We start from the raw sequence: 23638 nt of genomic DNA on the forward strand, positions 1-23638 counted from the left end.
GAAGAGGGAAAGAGAGTTGGGGAGAGAGAGGGACGCAAAACTTGAGAGACTATTGAATGCTGAAAATGAACTGATGGTTGAAGGGGAAGAGGGAAGGGAGAAAATAGGTGGTGGTGTTGGAGGAGGGCACTTGTGGGGAAGAGCACTGGGTGTTGTAATGGAAACCAATTTGACAATGAAATATTTTTAAAAAAGAATTATCCATTCTTTAAAGATTAAAAAGAGCTTAGCTGTGAAACCATCTGGACATTGAGGTTTCAGTGAAGTATATTTACAATTGCCTTTCCATCCTCTTGCAGCGTACTTGGTATATTCAAATTTCGCTTCTTCATAAGTTGCTTTGATTATTCGTACTTTTCTAGGAAATCTTTACACATTGCAGTTTGTTTTCTTGTTACCAAAGGTAGTAACATCCTATCCCTCTTTTTGTCTTTTCTGTAGTCTATGTTCATGTTTCCTTTCTTACTCCTAAACTTGTATAGTTTAGCTCTCTGTCATTTTTTTTAAAACCTGGCACACAAGGGGATTAATTATTTTATCAGTATTTAAAAGTATTGGCTTTTGGATTTATTTTTTCATCTATTCATTCTAATTTCATTATGCTTAGCTTTTATTAATTTTCTCCTCCTGATTTGTTTTATTTTGTTGCTCTTTGTTTTTCTTAAGATTAATACTGAATTTCTTAATTTTATTTATTTTTGATTGTGAAGTTTTTTAAAACTGTATGTGTTCTTTCAGCTGTAACTTTGCTGCAGCCCATCAATTTTGCTATGAAATGTTCTCTTATGTTTCTTCCCAAACATCCTCTCACAGTCACCAAGTAGAGTGGGTTTGGTCTCTGAGAGCAGGGAGATCAGGCAAAATTGCCAGCCATGGCCTTCCCAGGTTAAGTGGCCCTGCTCGGCTCTGAGGAGGGAAAGAGTCTTCACTAGCTATCCCTGACAGGAGTCCCCCACACCTGGCTCAGAAGCCAAGGGCTAGAAATAAATATGGGACAGGGGGATGCAACAGGATGCCGCCTTCCAACGCCCTCTTGCTCCCCATGAGAATATCAGGAAATGTATGTCCCACGGGGAAATTAGCACTCATGTTTCAAGTCAGTGAACCACTTTCAACTTAGTTTCTTAAAACTTAACCTTTTTCCAGGGTTATTGAGGTACAATCGACAAATAAGATTGTATACACTTAAATTGTACAATGTGATTGCATGTGTATATACAGTGTGAAGTGATGATGACAATCGAGTTAATTAACACATCCCTCCTCATATATTTATACGTGCACGCGGTGAGAATGTGAAGATCTACTCTCTTAGCAAACGCCAGGTGTGTAATAAAGTATGACTAACTATCGTCCTCACGCTGTACAGTAGATCCCCAGAAGCTCTTCATCTTATAAATGAAAGTGTGTATTCTTTGACCCCACTTCTGTCCTTTTCCACCACTCCACAGCCCCTGGCATCTGTCATTCTACTGTCTACTATGAATTTGACCTTTTATTTTAAACTGAAGTATAGGTGACATATAATGTTATTTTAGTTTCCGGTGGACAACATAGTGTTGGCAATGCCATACTCTATTGCAGTGCTTTCCATGATAAGTGTAGTTACCACCTGTCACCATACAACGTTATTACAATATGATTCGGTTGTTTAATGCCACACATAAGTGAGACAATACAATATTTGTCTCTGTCTGGTTTATGTCACTTAGCATAATGTCATCCAGTTTCATCCATGTTGACACAAATGGCAGGATTTTCTTCTTTTTACGGCTGAATAGTATTCCATTGTGTATGTATATAAGTATATATACATCAATAACACATTTTCTCTATCCATTCATCCATACCTTGCCTTTTGTGAATAATGCTGCAATTACATGGAAATGCAGATGGTTCTTCCAAATACTGACTTCATTTCCTTTAGCTATATACCCAGAAGTGGGATTGCTGACCATATGGTAGTTTTTTGGTTTTTTTCTTTGAGGAACTTCCATACTGTTTTCCATAGTGACGGTACAAACTTACATTCCCACCAACAGTGTATAAGATTCCCTTTCCTCCACATCTTCACCAACACTTGTTATGGTTTTGTTAATAGCTATCCTACCAGGTGTGAGGTGATACCTCATTGTGGTTTTGACTTGTGTTTCCATGATGATTAGTGATGTTGCTCACCTTTTCACATAGCTTCTCATTCCTGGCCATTTATGGGTCTTCTTTGGAAAACTGCCTATTCAGGTCCTTTGCACATTTTTTAATTGCACATTATTTGGTTGTGAGTTTTATTTTCTTTGTTTTTGCTGTGAGTTGTATGAGTTTCTTATATATTTTGGAAATTAAACCCTTATCAGATATACGGTCTACAAATATTTTCTCCCATGAAGTTGCCTCTTCACTCTATGATTGTTTCCTTTGCTGTGCAATAAGCTTTTTGGTTGTATGCAATCCCACTTGCCTATTTTTGCTTTTGTTGCCTGTGCTTTTGGTGTCAACTAAAGCAAGTCATTGCCGGAACAAGTATCCAGTGTCTATCTCCCCTCTGTTTTCTTCTAGGAGTTTAACAGTTTCAGGTCTTATATTTTAATTTAAGTCTTTAATCCACTTCAAGTTAGTTTTTTTGTGAGTGGTATAAAATATAGGTCTGGTATCATTCTTTTGCATATGAATATCTGGTTTTCCCAATATTTATTGAAGAGCCTATCCTTTCCCCACTGTGTGTTCTTGGTGCCTTTATTAAAGATTAGTTGACCGTATGCGTGTGGGTTAATTTCTGAGCTCTTTATTCTGTTCTCTATCTATGCCATGCCACAATCACTACAGAATGTTTTCATTCATTCTATACATATTTACTGAATACCTACTGTGTATCTGACAGTATGCTAGGATTGTGACTAAGTCAGACTAGATCCTTGAATTCAGGAAACTTGGTATTAGTAGAAGACCACATAGTAGCAGATACAGACAATTAACTGGATACTTATGCTAAAGAGTAATAGAAAAGCTCAGAATTCACGGGGCACTGATAGGGGTAACTTAACCCTGTCGCGAGAGTAATAAAAGGCATCTGGGGAGCAGTCAGCCGGACAGATGGGTGGGAGAGAGTCATGCTGAGAGAATAGAATGTACAATGACCAGAGATGAGAAAGAGTCAGGGAAACTGGGAGAATTGTGTAATAACAAAGAGCTGTGATTTATTGGGTATTTACTACATGCCTTATAATCTGCTGAATGCTTTACATACATCAGTATCTATATCCTTATAACAAGTATGTGGTGGTTGGAGATGACAATATTGTTTCACAGAAAAAAGGAATGAAATCTTTACACTTTTAAATCACTTGCCCAAGATCATATAGCTCGTAAGTGGTTTGGATAACTGCAAATGCATGATACTGTTAAAATATCCTGTGGCTCTCTCTGTTTCTTCTGTTTTATTCACTGGCTCATCACCCTACTGTTCCTGCCTCTACTTGTTCCCCCAGGCTGGCTGTTGGCCCTTGCGCCTCTGGCTCTGTGCTTTTTCTTGAAGGACAGACCCATCAACCACTCCAAGTTACCTCCTCTGGATCACCTCGTGGCTTCCAAGCTCTCCACTTCTTATGCCAGACATGCTTTTACTACATAACCTTTCCTTGTGCTCTTCCTCCTCCCAAGAACTTGTGCTCAATTTCCAGTAGGAGGTCAGAACTCTTCATATTCCGTGGCTTCGTCAGTCTGGCTCCCCCACTTCGTGGCCTCCAACAAACCCTCTGCCAGAGCGAGACCTGTCTCAGTCTCATCTGCATATGTGATGGTCATTTCTCACACTCGCTCTTGCTTCCAGGCCTTTGCAAATGCTTTCCTTCTACCTAAAAATTCCCTTTTCCCGCTTCACATAGTTATGCCCTATTAATGTTGCAGATAACTCAGCATAAATTTTATATGTTATACAAAATCCTCTTTGATTTTCCTCTGCTCTGTTAAGGGTCCCTCCTAGAAACCACCATAATATCCTTTATTTAATACCTATCATAGTACAAGGTTAAAATTACCTGTTTCTTGTCAGCTACCCGTCCCCTTACCAGTAGGCTCATTGAGGGCAGTTGTGTTCCTAGTTTACCATTCTGCTCAAGAGCTTAGTACAGTGTCTGAATATAGGAGGCAGTGAAAAAATATTTTGTTAGATGAATGAATGATCAAATGAGTGAGTGAGTGAGTGAATGAATGAAGCCATTATATATCCTCCACCTGAATGCTTTTCCTTAGCACTGAGTTTTGGGTTATCTTCCTTGATTTTTGTGTTTCGTGTATATATGTTTTGTCTGTCAGCCATAGGCTTCTTGAGGGGAGAGTGGACTGTATTTTATACTTCCTCATGGAGGATAGAGCTCAATGAATCCTTGTGGATTGATGGGCCTCACCTGTAGTGTAAGAAGCATGAATAAATTTTCATGGAGATTATTGGTCACATCACGAGAGATTGCCAGAGTCTTATTTTCTCTCACCTGCATGATCTTAGCTGCCATTCATTGATTCAGAAAACATTTGAGTTTATACTTGGTGCAACATAATTAATACATAATTATACTTTATCTATATCATTCACTATTTTTTATACATGTTAATTTAATCTACTCAGTTTTATTATATTTTTCCCTGAAGGCAGGGTCACTTTTTCATCTTGATTACCTCTGTAGCACTTAGCACATATATACACAACATATGTTTGTTTAAAGGGTGGTTAATTGGATATCATAAAATGGAATGCCATTGATGTGCAGCCCTCAATGTGATGCCTTATTAAAATAGTATTTACTCACATATGCTTTATGTAGAATTGTAACTCATATAGAAAGTTGACTTTGAAAATTATTTTTTTTATATGTGAAGAATTGACTTTGAAAACTGAAATAGTCAAACCACTCTCCAAAGAGAAAATTCTCAAGTGCCTATTGAATTAAAAATTAAAATAAAAAAGCAAATATAATTCTTTGTTCTTTAAGAGTATATAATGTGGGGTGCCTGGGTGGCTCAGTCAGTTATGCATCTGACTTTGGCTCAGGTCATGATCTTGCAGTTTGTGAGTTTGAGCCCCGTGTCAGGCTCTGTGCTGACAGCTCTGCTTTAGATTCAGTGTCTTCCTCTCTATCTGACCCTATCCTGCTCACTCTCTCTCTCTCTCTCAAAACTAAATAAACATAAATCTATTATATCACTTTATGTAGCACTCATTAGTTTAAAGATTTCACATTAAAGAAAATTTATATCTGTTATGTGTTCAAATCCCACAGTTAGATAGTTAATTCTTTCTGAAGTAACTGGAATGGATAAATAAACATGGAATTAAAGGATTGGTGCTGAATTTTTACCCCAGGCAGTAAGATGCAAAATATTTACATCATTATTTTTATGTCTTCTAAAACATGTGGTATTTGGGTAATATTCGAATAACCATTATCTTTTTCCTTTCTAGACAAGTGAATTTACTGATATTAAGGTAGGTCATTTCTAAATAACTAGAACTTTGGGAATTTTTCCACTTGACTACCTGTGAAGCACCCTGCTTATTCACAGTTAAGGAAAGAAAGTTGGAAAAAGGCCCTCGCCCAGCGGTGGTGAAGCACCCTGCCCACAGCTAGCCATGCTTGCAGCGCCCCGTTTCCTCTGCCCAGTCTGGGACGGGACCGCCCACCTGGCTGGTAACGTTTCCTCTGGCCTCAGCAGGATACTTAAAACTGTAACCGAAGTAGCCCTGAGAAAGACGTTTCCCTTGTATCTGTGCAAAAACAATTACTCAGAGAAGTGTGAATGAGGTGTTTACCTTTTTTCTCCTGGGTAGCTAATGAAATATCACGTTTTTCATGGGAGTTTTTTGTGATTCCATATTTACTTCGACCCATGAGTATATTTATTAAATTTTCCTTCATTTATGAAAAGTGTCATAAAATCCGATTTAATCAGAACTCAGAATTTATGGTAATTTTTAAGACTCGTTTGCCTTTCGCTATCCATGAAGTTTGCCAAATAAAATAATGGCATAAAAAATTAGTATCCTCACAACAATCTAAAACGTCAATTTGCATATTAAAATTAATATACTAACCATAAAACATGATGAAAGCCTGTCCTTCTGTAGAAGTACTTTGTGAGCCTATTATTGTTGAATATACATGAATTTAAGAGGAAAAGTGAAGAACAGTAAAATATACTATTCTTCAGACACCTCAGTAATTCAACTGGCCTCAAGCTGTCATGTCAAAGTAAGTAAATACTAGGAAGTTCTGCCATTTCGAGAAGGAAGCAATGGATTAAAACTACAAAACCCTAAAATTTGAGGGCAGAAAATTTGAGCTACCAGGCTTATAAAATAACCCATCAGAAATACAGAGGCAGAACTTAATCAGAGCCTATTTTCACGTGATAACCCATCTAGTGAAGGATACAGTCCTGAAATTACTAGGAAAGCCTTTAAGAAAAACATGAAATGAGAGAGTCCAAAAATGTTGTTGTCAAGAAAAATGGAATATGCTTTTAAATGTAAATCATGGAAGTACATTACTTATGTAATTTTTTCAGGTCGTGCCCACAACACTTATTTAATTATGGTGCATTTAGAAAATTATAGAGTCTTTTAAAAAATTATTACTATCATTCCTAATTACTTTAAACCAACACTGGGCCAAAAAGAATCACAGATGAAATCTAAGCTTATAGAAAAGGTGTGAATAAAATTATAACCAAGTAGCAGACCATCAAGAATTACATATTTTGATGAATAGATTTTTTAGAGTAAAATTTCCAATCTTTTCATGACCTTTCTCAGCAAGATGTTCATATGAATATTTTCCTTATGAAGGGCAAAATTTAATAAGATTTTATAAATCTTTATATTTATTTATAAATATAAATCTTTATATTATATTTATAAATCCTTTATATTTATTGCAAGTCTACTCTGATTTTATAATAAATAATCCTTCCTTTTGTAAAGCATGCTACAGATTACTCCTTTATCTGCACTGGTGTATCTCAAACGAGCAAATGTTAAGACCTACGAAAGACCAGGGCCTAATAAGCAGAGGCACACCTTTTAATGGTCCTTCTATTCCAGAGGGCATCTTGGTCAATAGTTGTATAAACACATACCCTTTCTATTGTTTTGGGTCAATTTGGCCACCTGGAGAATTTTCTTTCAAAAGTGGGACCTTTCTAAAGATTCATAAACTTCTATAACACATTAGGCAGTAAACAGAAAATGTAGTAATCAGTCTTGGCCTTTGAAAGGAAAAATTAAAACAGGTAAACATTTTTAATACCTAGTATGTAGACATTTCTGCAGTTATCAATCCTGATCCTAATATAATAGTATATGAATAATATATGTGCAGTTAGTAAAAAAACAATAATAATAATGACTTTATGGGATGCCTAGTAAATAAAATGGCCTACATGCCAAAACCTTACATTTAGAAACTTCAAAATAAAAGTTCTAAGCCATATTCATCTATGATCTTATGGGCTTTCAACCACAGAAATTTAGAGCTTCAGAAATGATACTTTATCCATGTTATACTTTTTGTGCAAAATATTACTGTCTGACAACAGAGAACTATTGTTGAATCAGCAACTACATGTCCCACAGATATCTAAATCATAGGACTAAAACGGACCATGTAGTCATTTAAAGCACTTTCACGAGTTGTCGTGTGAGAATATATCCTGTTTTTTAAAACTCTTTGAGAAGAAAAGTTTAGACTCTCCCTAAAACTTCTCACAGCATTTAATTCAAAGAAGTCTTTGTTCTTGCTCTAACCTGCTCGTCTTGTGACTTAAACATGTTTCATATTCCCTTTTAGGACACATTAAAATTAGCTGGTGCAAACCAGATAGTAAATCTTCATCACGAAGCCGCATTCCTCAAAACTGTGGCGCTGGCCCAATCTCACCTGTTAGATCTCTGCTTTAAAAGGGTCCTGAGAGTTAGGGAGAGGGAGGGAGGCAAATCATGAGAGACTCTTGAATACTGAAAACTAACTGAGGGCTGAAGGGGGAGGGGGAAGGAGAAGGAGGGTGATGGTCATGGAGAGGGGCACTTGTGGGGAAGAGCACTGGGTGTTATATGGTAACCAACTTGGTAATAAACTATAAAAAAAAGTTGGATGATTAACCTACTCAGGCACCCCTGAATAAAAGTGGTTTTAATAAATAAATAAGTGAATGAAAAAATAAAATAAAATAAAATGGTCCCGAATCAGACTGTAGTCTAAATGGATTTAGAAGATCATTGTTGCAACACCCAGCAGTGGGGAATTGGTATGTGATTTTCTATCATGACATGTGTTATTGTAATCAGAGAAAAAAAAAATCTTCCAAAATTGAAATGTATGTTAATTCTGGTTCCATTATTAACACGGAAGACATGAGAAGCTTCAATCAGCCAATCTGTTCTAGAGAGAGAGAACACTAATGCGGAAGTGAACACGGACAGTGAGAGCAACACATTGCTCATTGTGATGCGTTCAGAGGCAGCTGTCACTGAGTGTGTTGTGAGGTGAGGGCAGGAGAGGCTTTAGGGCACATGAGAGCAGAGCCCTGTCACTGGACTCAGATGAAGGGGCCCTTCGGACAGCCCTGGCTAAGCGCACAGCACGTATGCATTCCCTTCCAAGGAACAGTTTTTTCAGTGATGGCTTTTTCATTCTCTAGAGTTTGGACTTCACTAACAGGGCGCATTCGAGGCATACATCTATTAACAAACTGGAATACGAGAATGAAAGGCTCCGAAATGATCTTGCAAAACTTCACTCCAATGGCAAAGCAACGTGGGCCAATCAAAATACTTACGAAGAAATGGGACTGTACCCCTATCAAAACCAAATAAAAATGGAAAAGAATGAAGATAGGTATGTCAGCTCCGTTACATAAGGACGCACATGTATAAACATTTCATAGACATGTATTTTCAAACAATTGAAAAGAGAACTTTTATATGCTTTCTCTTCAGTTGTTAAAATTTTATTTTATGGTGATACATGTTGTTTTATATTAAATTCTGTGTCGTAAACAGCTTTCAAAATACAGTAGTGAAGCAGGGTTATAGTGAATTTTACTCACTTCAAACTCTTCTTAGAAGCTGATGTGGCACACAAAATATACAAAGAAGTAATCTTATGTTTTTTATGTCATAAGAATAGAAAAACTAGGTTTTCTTTTTTTTTTTTAAGTTTATGTATTTACCTAGAGAGAGAGAGAGAGCACAAGCAGGGGAGGGGCAGAGAGAGGGAGAGACAGAATCACAAGCAGGCTCTGCACCATCGGCACAGAGCCCAACAACCCTGGGTCAAGATCAAGAGTCAGACACCAGGGGTACCTGGGTGGCTCAGTCGGTTAAGCGTCAGACTTTGGCTCAGGTCATGATCTCAAAGTCTGTGGGTTCGAGCCCATGTCTGCTCAGATCCTGGAGCCTGCTTCGAATTCTGTGTCTCCCTCTCTGACCCTCATCTGCTTGTGCTGTTTCTCTCTGTCTCTCAAAAATAAATTAAAAAAAAAAGTCAGACAACCTACTGCACCACCCAGGCACCCCAGGAAAGCTAGATTTTAATATGTTACATATATTTTTCAAACAAATTAGGAAATATGTCACTTCGGACTTAACTTCAAAATATAGCCTTTATATTGACACTCCAGCAGTAGCAACAATCTATTGGTCCCTTCATAGGGAAGGAATCGGAGGATGGGGAAGAGATTTTCTCTGAGTGATGATAAGCATGTGGAAAATTAATATCTGTTATCCACATGATCCCCTTTTAAAGTGTCTAAGTTCATAATTTAAGTACATCAACCATAAAATTAGACTAATTTATTCAACTTTAATAAAATATTTATAGAGTCAAAACTGTCTTTGGAGGCTTTCACTGTTTTTCCAAACTTGGAAAGTTCTCCACAAAATAAACAAGTTTTTTCCTCCAGGATATCTGAGTCATTAATATGCTAATGTGCATTGTGAGTTTCAGGAAGGGTGTGTGGCATGCGACATTCCCCAAACTTCTTTAATATCAGATTTATTACCATTCCATGGTGCCAAGACTTGGTGAACTGATAAGACCTAACTTCGGTACAACTTTTGCTCAAAAACTCATCACACTTAGCATGAAAACCTTACATACTGTTTTCATATAACGTAACATGTACAACCTTGGGAAATTTACTTAAACTTTGTGAGCCTCAAATTCCCATCTGATAAATAGAGATAATAATTATAAGTGTCTTTTTGTGTGTGAGAATTATAGAAGAAAACATAGTTCCATATAAAACATATTTCCATAAATGTTAGCCATTATTATTATTATTACTAATAAAATTGTTAGCATTTACAATAAATTGAATGCTTCTTCAACAACTCACAGTGCCAAAAAGTATCTTTGGGCGGCCAAACAAATGGCCGAATCTAACATCCCCTCAACCATAGTCCTGTGGAGGTGGGGCGATGCCGGCCTACCTTTGTGACTACAGGAGGACATGTAAATCCATGGGACATGGCAAAAAAATATGTCTGATCAAGGTTCTTGTGGACGTAGTGCAGCTCTCTCCTACTTGGCGTCCCCTCGACCCTGCACGTCTTAGAGGCTAGACCCTAATCCGATGCAAGAAACAGCAACCATTCAAAAGTGCTAAATTAATAACCTTTTTTCAAGAAGTTCAGGAAGTAAACGAGGGCAGACTGGCTGCGACCCTAGAAACTAAGTACTGGTGGTGGGTTGCTGACAGGGGCGGGGAAGGGGGGCGATGCAGGGTGGGGGAGGGACGCGCCCAGGGAGGGGCGAGGCGGTGGGATGCAGCAGGCGAAGGGTGGGAGGCCAGGGGAGGGTGCTGGCAGGAGGCGGGTGGCCGCGGTACAAACGGGGGGGGGGCGTGGGGACCGAAGGGACGGTCCGCTGAGGCCTGGCCACGGGCCACTTCTCTGTTGCATGCGCCCGTGTGTGCGGGCCGCTGTAACTGAAAATCTGTCTCCCGAAGGGTCTCATCTTGATTGTGGTACAGAAATACTTTTTCTGATCTGGAACAGACCCTTTTCAAAGTGCTTCCCTGCCCCACAGATTCATTTCTTCGTGGGTCAAATCGCGACCCCATGCATCGGATTCTTTCATTGTCAGAGAAAAGCAGGCTCCTAAAGCTGTGAGGAGGGCCTTCCTGGGCCTGTGAGTCAGCACCGGTCTGCACCGAGCACCCATCAGGTGCGGAACGTTGTTTCCTCTTCCTGCTTGTTTGGAAGAACTTTGAAAGCCCTAGACGAACGTACCAGGGTTGTTATTTAAAAGGCAGTTACTCTGCCTTTTATTATTTTTAAAAAGTAATTTTATTGTTTGGGCTGCCCCCCCTTTTTATTTGTTGGACGGTCCAGAATGCGTTAAAAGTGCCTAACAAAAACAAGACAGTAGGGGCCCAAGAAAGCAACACAGGAGGTAAAATGCTCGGCAGGAGCCGGACTTACTAGGCAGTCTGGAGGCCTCTTCTGCCGCAGAGCCTCGTGGCCTGCCAGCCTCCTCTGCTGAGAGTTTCATTAAATTGTTTTAATGCCTTGCCTGATTTCAGTGTTCTCCAGTGACCTGATTTTTTCAGAGAAACAGCATTTCAAATGTTCTGAATAAATTATTATCACGTAGAAGCCAGTATGGGGAAAGCGTTGTTGGGTTGCGAGGACCCTGAACTCAGCAATGGAGAGAGCTGTAAAGCATATGTCTATTAATTTTAGCGAGTGAAAAATGCGACGTTCCTTCTTTGCCTCACAGCTCAGCTCAGTGAAGCCCAGACGTATTTGTTAGGCATAAACCGTTGGAAAATACTGAGTCATATTTACATAGCACTGGCTAATGCAACAAGGTCTTATTCAACTATTTTAGAAAGAAAAATGCTTTTAGGTATAAGTATATGAAGATGATGTTCCACAAAAATTTTATGTTTAATTGTTAGCCACTTCCTCCTTTTAGCTGAGGAAGATTTGCATAATACATCTTTAAATAATCTTTTGCCCACTTGCAAGTGGCCCGATTTTTGTTGTTCTTTTTCATTCCGATTAGAAGTAAAAGAAGTTCTTCATGCGTATCCACGTGAAAATGTAAAGCCGTTTAGGATATTCTAACAGATTTGCTTTCTGATAAGAAAGTTACTCAGCACAAAAGAATTATGAATAAGATGTAATTGAATTTGGTGAGGATGTACTGAATTTTTTTTAGTTTTAAAAAATTTTATTTATTTTGAGGGAGAGAGAGAGCACACGAGCAGGGGAGGGGCGGAGAGAGAGGAAAACAGAATACCAAGCAGGCTCCGAGCTGATAGCACAGAGCCTGATGCGGGGCTTGGTCTCACAAACTGTGAGACCATGACCTGAGCCAAAATCAAAAGCAGAATGTTTAACCAACTGAGCCACCCAGGCACCCTTGTATTGAATGTATTAAAAGTTTTTAAAAGTTTGAGTTTTGAAATTTAAGGATAATTTCTAAGCTAATTTGAAATAGTGATACTCAGAGCAATCAAGATGTGACTAATCTTAATGACAACTCAATTTTGTAATAAATGGAGTTTCTTCTCTATATATGATACATAGTTAATAGTTACATCATGTACTGGAAAGGGTTTAGTAATCCTAACATTAATCATTAAAATTGCTTCAAATGTAGTTCAGAAATAAAAAGTTTCTAACACTAAGAAAACCAGAAAGTCCTAGGCTTGTCGTAAGCACTCTCACAGGATCCCTTGTCAGGGCTAGTCATCTAGAGGCCGAAACCCAAGTTGAAACATTTTTGCGCTAAGGTGTTACTCAAGCAGGAAGGAAACAAAGCCGGCTGCGCAGTTGTGGGCTGGGAAATAATGAGCTGTTCAAAGAACCTGGAGCGCAGGTGGAGCGTTAGAAGGTGAGGCTGGAAGCAGGCCAATTCGCAGTTTGTGAAGGGATCCAACTCCACGCTGAGGACGTTATCGCAGAGCCTGGGGAAAATTAACCGAGGCCAGGAAGGGATGGACAGTTAGACACCTCTGAAAGTTGCCGACAGTGGACCCAGGTCTCAAGTGGGCAGAGTTCTGTTCCCAACAACAATTGAGGCCACTTGCCTGGCAGAAGCAGGCAGAGGCCTTGGACTAGGGCCTGTGGAAAAGCTGACTGGACAGACCAGCTCGTGAGAGGCTGCGAAAAGCCGTCTAAAATAATTTCGAAGAGCTTTTAAATTCATGTACTGAGTGTTTTTTACAAGGTGGTTTAGGAAGTATTTGAATAGCTGCATTCTAGAAGCACTTTTGGGGCTCCTGGGTGGCTCAGTCAGTTAAGCGTCTGACTTCATCTCAGGTCATGATCTCACAGACTGTGGGTTCCAGCCCCACATCGGGCTCTGTGCTGACAGCTCAGAGCCTGGAGCCTGCTTCCGATTCTGTGTCTCCCTCTCTCTCTGCCTCTCCACCACTCACACTGTCTCTCTCTGTCTCAAAATAAATAACATTAAAACATGTTTAAAAAAGAGCTTTTCAGATATAAAGGCAATTTAAAGCAAAAGTAATTTACTCCATAATGTAGTCTTTCCTTTCAATCTCTACATTTTATCGATCATACAGTAAAAACAATGTTCATCCATAAGTTTTAGTAATTAACACTGTAAAACTGTGTCGATACATCCAAAGCAAAATGGATACTTGAGATAATTCTTTAGATAATTTAGGACGAAGAGCACTTTCCCTGAAATCTTTGTATAATTGAGATTGCAACGAGATACATATTTCTTGAGTCACTCCTATAATTATCTTATTTTGTCCCACTGTGCTTTGAAGTATGGATGGTGGTGGCCTCCCTCAAATTAAAAGGTTCAGCTGAAGATTCTATGCAGATGCGCTTTGCAATTGTTATAATTCTGTCTGAATTGTGGGATGTTTTGTCTTAACGTGCACATCATAAACCATGTTATTTCAGTTTAATTTGCTGTTCTGTTTCCATGGTAATTATGGTTTGGGAGAATGGATTTTAAAAAAGATATATTTCAAGATAAGCAAAAATGGAAAACATGTTGTGTTTGTTTTGTATGTCCTAATTTACAGATGTCTCACTTAACTTTTATTGCTATTTGTATGCCTCGCTTTGAAAATGTTTACATAATAAGAATCAAGTCTGTATAGATAGTCTTTGGATAAGAACAGAGAACAATGATGTAAATGTGTTTGAACCGTGCAAAATTCAAATGTGAAGCCTTTGAAAATGGTAAATCATTACCTGTGGAGATTCTGAATAATCAGTAAAAATGAACAAAGTTTAGGGTGAAGGGATTCTTATGTTTTCATGGGCTTTGATGATTTTGATTAAATTTCAACCCCAATTTCATGAATTAATGTGCAGAAAGATATTTCTTTAGTTCCAAAGAGCTCATACCATCGGACCTTTTTATGTAAAATCTTAGGGCAAGTTAGTTTGGTTTTTTGTTTTATTATTCATTTGTTTAACCAGCATACGAAAATTTTTCATCTTTATTCAGTTTCATCTTCCACTTTATATGTTAGCACAAACAAGTAATTCTGTACTGTACCTTTCATCCAAACTGTGGAGTTCACTCATTTTTTATCCATGAAAAAACTAAACTCACAGAAGGATCTAGTTACCTCCTCAAGGTCAAGGTCATACAACTAAGTGTGGAAGAGCTTAGGAGAAGATATTAATTGAAAATATGTTGCAAATTATTAAGGCTTATAGGAATTAGAATTATTGTACAAGGACTTCTAGCATCAAAAAGAGAGAGAGAAAAGAGAGAGAGAGTATAATTCTGTTAAGGAAGCCAGCAAGGTTAAGTGAAATAGAGAATAAAAAAAGAGGTTTATTTAGACTTGTCGAGGACAGCATTGTTAGCTGTTTTGAGATTTTTCTGAAACTGGTATCATGTTTTTTAATTAAATGGCAAAGAGATCTGAAAGTAACATAGAAAAGGATGCAACATAGGCAAGAAGAATAGGAGAATATTTTTAACAATTACCAAGTTTTCTGTTCTTTATTAATCATTAGAACTGTCTTACCAGGAAAATTATTCTCAAAGCGATCCCGACAGAAGCCCAAACAGTTTGTGGTGCTCTGCCCTCTGTTAGACATCTGAGAAATGTAAATGCTTGGCTACATGAACCAGCAGTCTCCTCGGTAGCAGTAACGATGACTGTCCTTCTCTTTTAGACTTAGCCAAGACCAGGAGCCAAACAGAAGTGCGACACCTCCACTGCCCCCTTTGCCATTTCAAACCAAAGAAATGACAAGTCCCCTGCTTAGTGATGACGAAGTGTTCCCACTGGTGAGTTGCTGGCTCTTGGTTATTTTTTTCCTTAGAGGAGTGATGACTTTTACAGTGATACCTCCATACTGATATACATGCACACAGTTGTTGCTCCCTGACTAGGACTCCGAGGTGGGCCTGCACGTCGTTTGGCCATGCCTTTCTATAGAAGGAAAAGAGATCTGTAATGTTTCATGAAGTATTTCATTCTATGGTTGCTCACCTCTAGTGCAGGCCAGCATTATGGGGATGCTTTTTAAAATCTCAAGTGCTTAGGACTCCTCCTTAAACATTCCATGAGCCTTCCACGATCTGTATATTTTAAAGAACCACAAGTGATCTTTAATGCCTGTTTAAAAAATCTTTTTTATTGACTCTGACATGCATACAGAAGAAACTTGCACAAATCAGAATAGGACTGCCTAATGAATTATCACAAAGGGAACATCACTGTGACTACCTCCCAGGTAGAACAGAATAGGGGTAGCACTACAGAGGTACCACTCACGTCCCCTTCCAGTCACCCCTTCAACTTGCGCCCAAGGGACCCACTATCCTGACTTTTAACGTCATGTATTCGTTGTGGCCATTTGTAAATTTTATGTAAGTAGAATCATATTATCTGTGTTCCTTGTGTCTGACTTCTTTTGCTCAACGTTATTTCTGAGATTCATCATCCATATTGTTTTATAGGACTAGTAGTTGATCCATTTTTGTTTCTCTGTAGTATTCCATTGTATATAAATGCTACATAGAATGACACTATCGTTTATCCATTCTACTGCCCACAGGTGTTTGAGTTATGTCCTGCTTGGGAATATCTCTGCTAAAAACATTCCTGCATCTGTCTTCGCATGCACATGTGTATGCATTTCTATTGAGTATATTCCTAAGTGGAATTGCTATGTCATAGGATGTGCAAAAGGCCAGCTAGAGGAGGAAGTGCCACGCTGTTTTCCGAACTGCTGGAGTCAGCTAATGCCCCAATGGATATTCTTTCCAACACTTGCTATTATTGGTCTTTTTAGTTTTAGCCTTCCTGGTCAGTGGGTAGTAACTTCCTATTGTGGTTTTAATTATTTGTCTGGTGACTAATGAGGTTGAGCACCTTTTCATGTATTTATTGGCCATTTTGATGTTCTCTTTTGTAAAGTGTCTATTCAGTTTCCTTGCTTAATTTTCTATTGGATTATCTTTATTCTCATTGATTTGTAGGAGTTCTTTACATATTCTGAATATAAGCCCTTTGTTGATTACATATATTGCAGATACCGTCTATTCTTAACTTGCCTCTTCACTTAATGGTATCTTTTGGTAACCAGAAGTTCCTAATATTAATATATCCAAATTCATAATTATTTTCCTTTATGGAAAAATTTCCATATTTTTTCATATCCTATTTAAAACTTTGCTTGTCCCAAAGTTATAAAAATATTATCCTATGTTATCTTTGAGGACCTTTCACTCTTTACCTTTCATATTTATGTCTACACCTGGAATTACCTTTTACATATGGTGCAAGGTAATCTTCTCAATCTCTTCTCCCATGAAAATAGCCAGTTGAACTTGCACATGTATTTCAGTTATTTGGATTCTATTGGACTTTCTAATTCAGAATTAAAATAATGACAGTTTGTTTTCTACTTTCATATCTTTATACCTTTTTTTCCCCCCTTGATCTATTGTACTAAGACCTCCAGTAAATGTTGAGTAGCAGAAGTGGTACCGCCAGTATCTTTCTCTCCTCAGTTATTGCAAAGAGAAAGCTTTCAGTATTCCACTGCTGTGTATGATATTTGCTATAGATAGTTTATAGCTTTCTTTTCAAAGATTAAGGAAAGTCGCTTTTATTTCTAGACTGCTAACTTTGTTCATGAGTTGATATGGAATTATATCAAATACTTTTTCTGCTTCTTTTAAAATTACCAAAAAGAAAAAAGAAAGAAAGAAATGACCATGTAATGTTTCTCTTTTGCTTGGTCAATGTGATGTTTTTCTTGATTTTAGATTGTTAAGCCAACTTTGAATTCTTGGAATAAGCTCCACTCGGTAACTAGATTTGGTTTGTTCACATTGGCTTTGAATGTTTGCTTGGTGTTCACTAGAAGAAGTAGCCTGTAGTGTTCCTTTGGTGTCTTCATCAAGCTCTGGTATCAGATGATGCTGACCTCATAAAACAGGGAAGGGGTCCTTCGTTTCATATTCCTCTGGTTCCTCATTTTCCTCGACAATCTGTGTTGCTTTCTATGCATAAGACAAAAGAGCCCTCTCTGCCTGTCTTGAGAAAGTGGCCTCATGTAGGTTACTTTCAGATTTAGATTTTTTGGTTCTTGAATTTTCATTTGATCCTTTTACAGTTTCTAGTTCTGTGCTGAAATTTTCTACCTTATGATTTCATTTATTGAAAATAATAATTACAGGGTTTTTAAGGTAGCTATTTACCTCAGAAAGTAAGTAGTACTCAGCAATTACTTTCACTTGTATTCAAAGTATATTATGTACTTTTTCAGCATTTCTCCATGATATGCTAATATTGGATACAAATTATAGACAATGACAACAGAAAATGTCTAAACTGGATGGGTATCCCATGAGTACTTTACTGCTTTTCTGGAATCTATCACCTTCTTTTAGTAGAAACTGGAAGTAAGAGTCATGCTATTTTGGAAGGAGATGACTTCAGACCATTAACTTTTGAAGTGTTAGAGATCTCTGAAGCCTTGAAATTCTCCTTTGTGTTCATCTCAACGTAAAATGCCAAAATTATCTCAACAGAATAAAATTCTATACCAACAAAGTAAATGAAATAAACTTCCTCATTTTGCTGTAAGAACTGCTAAGGAGACTTAGCAAATTCTGTATCACAAGATTTTGACCTATGAGGCCTCCAAAGTAAGCATGTATTCCAGTGAGGCAAAAGGAAACCAAAATGTGATGAATGGCTCAATGCCCCATGGTTCTAATATCAGATGATTTTGGCATTTTAGGATCATTAGTCTCTGCTCAAATATCACCTCATCCACCATGTCTGAGCAGCCAACCTATGACGGCCCCTCCCTCTTCAGCCCCTTGTCCTGTTTTGTTTTTTTTTTTTCATAGCAGTTCACCAGAAGACATTTTATGTCTGCCTGTTTGTTCACCTCCCTTCCCTAGAATTTGAGCTCCATGAAAGCAAGGATTTTTTTCCGTCTTTGTTTTACTGTTGTAAGTCAGCACCTAAAATAGTCTGTGGTATTGGCAGGCACGTAGAAAGCATACAAGACTATCTGCTGTATTAACTTAATAGACATTGGGCTTCCTTCTCTCTCTTAAAGTCCACATTACTTCTTTGAGGACATTCAGAAGCCCACAGTCACCAGGAAAGAAAATTCTGTACTGTTTTAGGTCTGGGCATAGGGAATTTAATCTGTGACAGGGCCCCAGGCCAGTGTTCTGAGTCCAGAAGTTTCTGTCCACTTGCACATTGTAACTTCTACCTCGGTACTGTCCCTACCAAAAGTACCAGCAACCTTCTCGTGGTTCATCAAATATGCTTTTAAGAACTCATTCTCAGGGTGCCTGGGTGTCGGTTAAGTGTCCAACTTTGGTTCAGGCCATGATCTCACGGTTTGTGGGTTCAAGCCCCGCATCGGGCTCTGTGCTGACAGCTCAGAGCCGGGAGACTGCTTTTGATTCTATGTCTTTCTCTCTCTATGCCCCTCCCCCACTCATGCTCTGTTTCTCTCTGTCTCAATAATAAATAAAAACACAAAAAAATTTTTTAATAAAAAAATAACTCATTTTCCTTAATTGCTTTTTCTTGAAACTTATGTTCTCTGGACTCTCCACTGATTTTTCCTGCTGCCCGTTTACTTCTTCCGAGTCTGCCACCATGCTTCTCTCTCCTATTCCTGTCCCTGAAATGTCATCATTCATTCATGAAATCAACATGTATTATAAGCACCCAGGAGATGGCAGGCCCTGTTTCAAACACATCTTTGATGAAACAGGCAAGTCTACAGTCTGGTGAGACAAAGAGAGGAACCTCATCAATGGATGAATGAATAAACAGTGTTATACACACACACTATGGAATACTATTCAGCCATAAAAAGGAGCAAAGTATTGATATATGCTATCTTGTGGTGGATGAACCTCCAAAACATTATGCTAAGTGAAAGTAGCTAGCCACAAGAGGTCATATTGTATTATTCCACCTGTGAGAAGTGCTCAGAACAAGCAAATCATAGAAACAGGATGCAGACTGGTGGTTCCCATGGGCAGTGCGGGGAGCAGGGAATCAGAATCAAAGCCAGTGATATGATGGCAAGTGATGGCCGAGGGGGAATTACTTTAGGTTGAGTGGCCAGAAAAATGAGGAGGGGACACAGAGGAGGGGACATTTAAGTTGGGACCTAAATTAACAGAAAAAGATCCAAAGACCTGGAGGAAGTGAGCTTCAGGCAGAGGCAAACACTAGTGAAAATCTGTAAGACAGTAAAGAGTGTGGTAAGTTTGAGAACCAAACAGGGGGTAGAGGGGTCTGGAGCCTAGAAGGGAAGAGAAACAATGGAACAAAAGAGAGCCAGAGAAGCAGTCAGAGAAAGATCAGATCAGATATGGAAGAGATTATAGGCCATAGGAAGGAATTTGAATTAAAAAGACCCTTTGATTGCCAAATAAATAGTAAATTATAGAGGGGCAAAAGGGGAAGCAGAGAGAACAATTTCCAGACTATTTCAGTAGTTCAAGCAAGACAGGATGATGCTGGCTTGGCAGCAGTGGACAGAGACTAACACTTTGGATCCAGGAAACGTTGTGGAGAACAGACCAGACGGATAGGACAGCGGGCTGGCTCCAGGGAGTGAGGAAAGACGGGACTCAGAGACGACTCCCGGGACTTAAGCCTGAGCATTGGTTGGATACTAGCAGCACTTGCAGACATGAAAGCCTAGGGGAAGGAGCAGGGTTAGAGGAAAAAGTCATAATTTCTATGTTGGGCATTTAAATTTAAAATGTTTATTAAATATGCAAATGGAGATACCATATGTGAATCTGGTATCTAAGGAAGAGATCAGCACTAGAAAAAAAATATGAGGATCAAAAGTGTATGGCTGATGTTTAACTCTTTATAGGACTGGATGAGAATACTTTAAACAGTATAAATGGAGAAACTCCCAAGACCAAGCCTTAGACCATAATATTTAGTGGCCCAATGGGGATCTTCAAGAAGAAGAACAGAGTTTGATGGTGAAGAGATGGGACCCAGGAGTGACGAGGTTTGTTTGCAGAAGCAGCCACTTCTCAGTGGCTCAGCTAAGCTCAGATAGGAAGGAATAGAATCCACAGCATAGGTAGAAGTAAGAGTCCTTGAAACAGAGGAAGGCCTGAAATATAACTGCAGGTGCAAAATGGGTGTGGAGACGAGGAAGTTCCTTCCCGAGTAAGAAGCACGGCCACCAGGTAATGAGAAAACGAATACACTAGCGTGGGCGGGTCGCAGTCCCTGCAGTCACGGGATCCCTCCTCCATCCACCCACCCAGCATTCAGCTGCTCAGGTACAGGTGTGCCTCAGCCACTTTATTTAGGACTGGGTTCTACCAAGTAGAAGTACCTAGGACAGAGGAATGGTCACAACGATGAATCTGGAGTATAAGCAGAGTCAGAAGGGAATGGATGATGTGAGAAAGTGGGAATTTGAAACTAAATAAGCTGGAAGGGTGATGGGTAAGTTGCTGAACACCTTGATTAAAAAATAATGCAGTTATCATTGATGACAATGTCAAGACCACGGTCATGGGAGTGGGTGCCTGAAATGAAGCACTCTCCAAGATTCCATTTTTGAACTGCTGTTTTTATTTGCATATTTTGGATGATTTCCATCAGACTCGCAGCTTTAATTCTCTATAACTTTGAAATATCTCTAATCCAAACCTACCTTTTGGGATCTGGATTGATATATCACATTGTTTACGTGACAATCTGTTTGAGGCCCAAGTCACCTCTAACTCAGCATTATTTAAAATCAAATGCATTTTCTTCATTCATCTATTAATTCAAAATTTTGTTTGAAATATACTCTGTGCTAGAAACTGCTGGAACATGGAGAATCAAAAGTAAATAAGGCCTTACCCTTAATGGGCTCCTTTTACTGGTTTTCTTTGATCAATAAATGGCATTGGTGTCACCCAGTCATCACTCAAGCCAGAAGTTCGGAAGTCATCTGTCTGAGATCAGGTTTCCTAGAATCTGAGATGGGGATTCTTATGAAAGTGATTTATTGAGGGTACTATTCTTGGCAGGAGGAGAGTCAGGGAAGCAGCCCGGGGGAAGGGAGAAAAGCTAAACAAGGCTAAGATCTCAGCTAGAGGTGAGACTGGCCTGGTCTCACCAGGAGCTTGGGGCACGAATTACACCACAGAGGTGGTTTCCCTGGAGACAAGAAGTCCGGCATTTGGTGCCCCCTGTCAATCAGTCACTGCCTCGGAGAAGAGAAGGGAATGGCCTGAGGAGGGTATTTCAACTTCCCAGCTGAGGCAGAAGGCTCCGGTTCGGCTGAGGACAGGTCTCCCGAGAGCCAACGCCCACAGCAGCTAGAGGACAGATGCACCACCTGGTGAAGGGCATTCCAGAAGGGCACCAACAGCATCCACTGTAGTCCACCTCTAGAACCACTGAGATCCATGTTCAACTCCTGTTGTTCATTGCACTCACACCTGCCTTCTCCACGATTCTGGCTGGTCTTAGTTTCTGAGACAACTTAAAAGAGGAGGGTTAGTGGGACAAACGACAGGCCTTGATACTACAGCTGGTCTCAGGGACTTGGTATACATCATCTCCTCACCCATTCTAGATTCTCCTCTCTCTCAGCTGGCCAGGTAGCTTGCCTTGTGGGGTGAGCCCCTGGGTCCCATGGCCTTCTCAGGATGTGGCTTGCCATTTACAGTCAAAACTGGGCATGTGAGTATTAAAAGAAACCTCAGTGGCTTACCTAAATATAAAACAGTCTTCACTGCCTCCATTAGACAGTAGTAGTCTTTGTGATGATTAGGGCCAGGTACCCCCGCCAGTATAGCACCTCTTTTCTGTGCCTCTGATCTGTCCACAGGAGGTTGCCAAAGTGGCTAGGTGCCAGCTAGTGCTTTAAGTGTAGTGGGACTCTTAGAGGTGGAGGCACTTCCACCTCTGAGACCAGGACCTGTAGACGAACAGAGCCTAAAGATACAAAGACAGAAGGTACGAACTCTCCAAGTAGGTCAACAGAAATGATAGAGCAGAGCCATTCCAACATCCTCCCTTTGGTTCCCAAATTCGTATATTCTACTTGTTGGAAATACAGTAGCATATAAGAGCCATTGGTTTAAAGTCTATACCATATCCTGAAGAATGGTACTCCATCCTCACGGGATAGGAGAGCAAGGCATGAGAGCTCATGCCTCAGCTCTGCCGTCAAAAAGCCTATCAGGCTAGCATCCTCTAGAAGGTGCTGTATGTCATAGGACCAGTGAATACCATGGTCATGTCCACACAGCCATACTCCTCTGCTGTAAAGTAGTTTCCTTTACTACTAATCAGGAACCCATGTCAGTAAATCAGTCTCTCTGTAAGCTCTCAGGTAGTGGTCAAGGCCAAGGCCCTTCAGGCAGGAAAGACAAACCCAGACAATATATGTCAATGCTGAGAAGGATGAAACCTTGCCCTTTCCAAGGTGTAAGGGACCTGGTGTATACAAATTGCCACCAAGAGGCTGGTTGGTCTCTTTGAGGAACAGTCCCATATCAGGAACTCAGCTTTAGTCTCTATTGCAAGCAGCTCAGACATTCAGCAAGCAGTAGTTGGCTAAATTAACCTTGGTGAAAAGGAGACTGTGCTGTTGGGCCCATCCATAATTTCCACTGAAGTGGCCAAGGACAGAGGCTAGATCAAGTCATCATACCCACTTCTTAGATGTCCCGTCTCAACCAGGGCTCAACAGCATTATGCAGACTGTTTTGTAAACAGTGTATGGTTTTCTGCCACAGATGGCATGACCTTGCTCCCAAATCTTAAGAGTCTAAGGGAACTTGCCAGAGGCTGCACAGAGCAAATTTTTATTATATCAGAGAGTCTTCTAGTATAGAATCTTCCAAGTCATTTGGCCCAAGTCGTAGGACTGCTCGTACCCCATTCCCAACCTACTGCAGTGCACTTTCTCGCTCTGGGCTCTACTCAAAAAACAAAATGAAACAGAAAAAGCCTTCTGTGTCACCTAGTATATGAGTCAGATTATGCCACCCAAGGGTGCAATATGCTGCTTCCCAAACCTGAAGATATCTGCCAAGTTTTGTGCTTCTCCAGTGGCAAGAAATGCGAGGTGCATTAATTTGTACTTAAGAGATACCCCACT

At 39.6% G+C, this 23638-nt stretch overlaps 1 protein-coding gene across 3 annotated transcripts in view; it reads left to right on the plus strand.

Moving 5' to 3' along the window:
• Positions 1-23638, plus strand: part of DEUP1 (deuterosome assembly protein 1) — an 84869-nt gene that overhangs the window by 58452 nt on the left and 2779 nt on the right. For all 3 annotated transcript variants that reach the window (XM_029957024.1, XM_029957023.1, XM_029957022.1), the window contains exons 12-14: positions 5456-5479; positions 8689-8885; positions 15176-15290. In XM_029957024.1, the coding sequence (XP_029812884.1) occupies positions 5456-5479; positions 8689-8885; positions 15176-15290 (336 nt within the window). The remainder of the gene's footprint in view (positions 1-5455; positions 5480-8688; positions 8886-15175; positions 15291-23638) is intronic.

This window comes from Suricata suricatta, chromosome 11, assembly GCF_006229205.1.
Source record: "Suricata suricatta isolate VVHF042 chromosome 11, meerkat_22Aug2017_6uvM2_HiC, whole genome shotgun sequence".
NCBI classification, from domain to species: Eukaryota; Metazoa; Chordata; class Mammalia; order Carnivora; family Herpestidae; genus Suricata; species Suricata suricatta.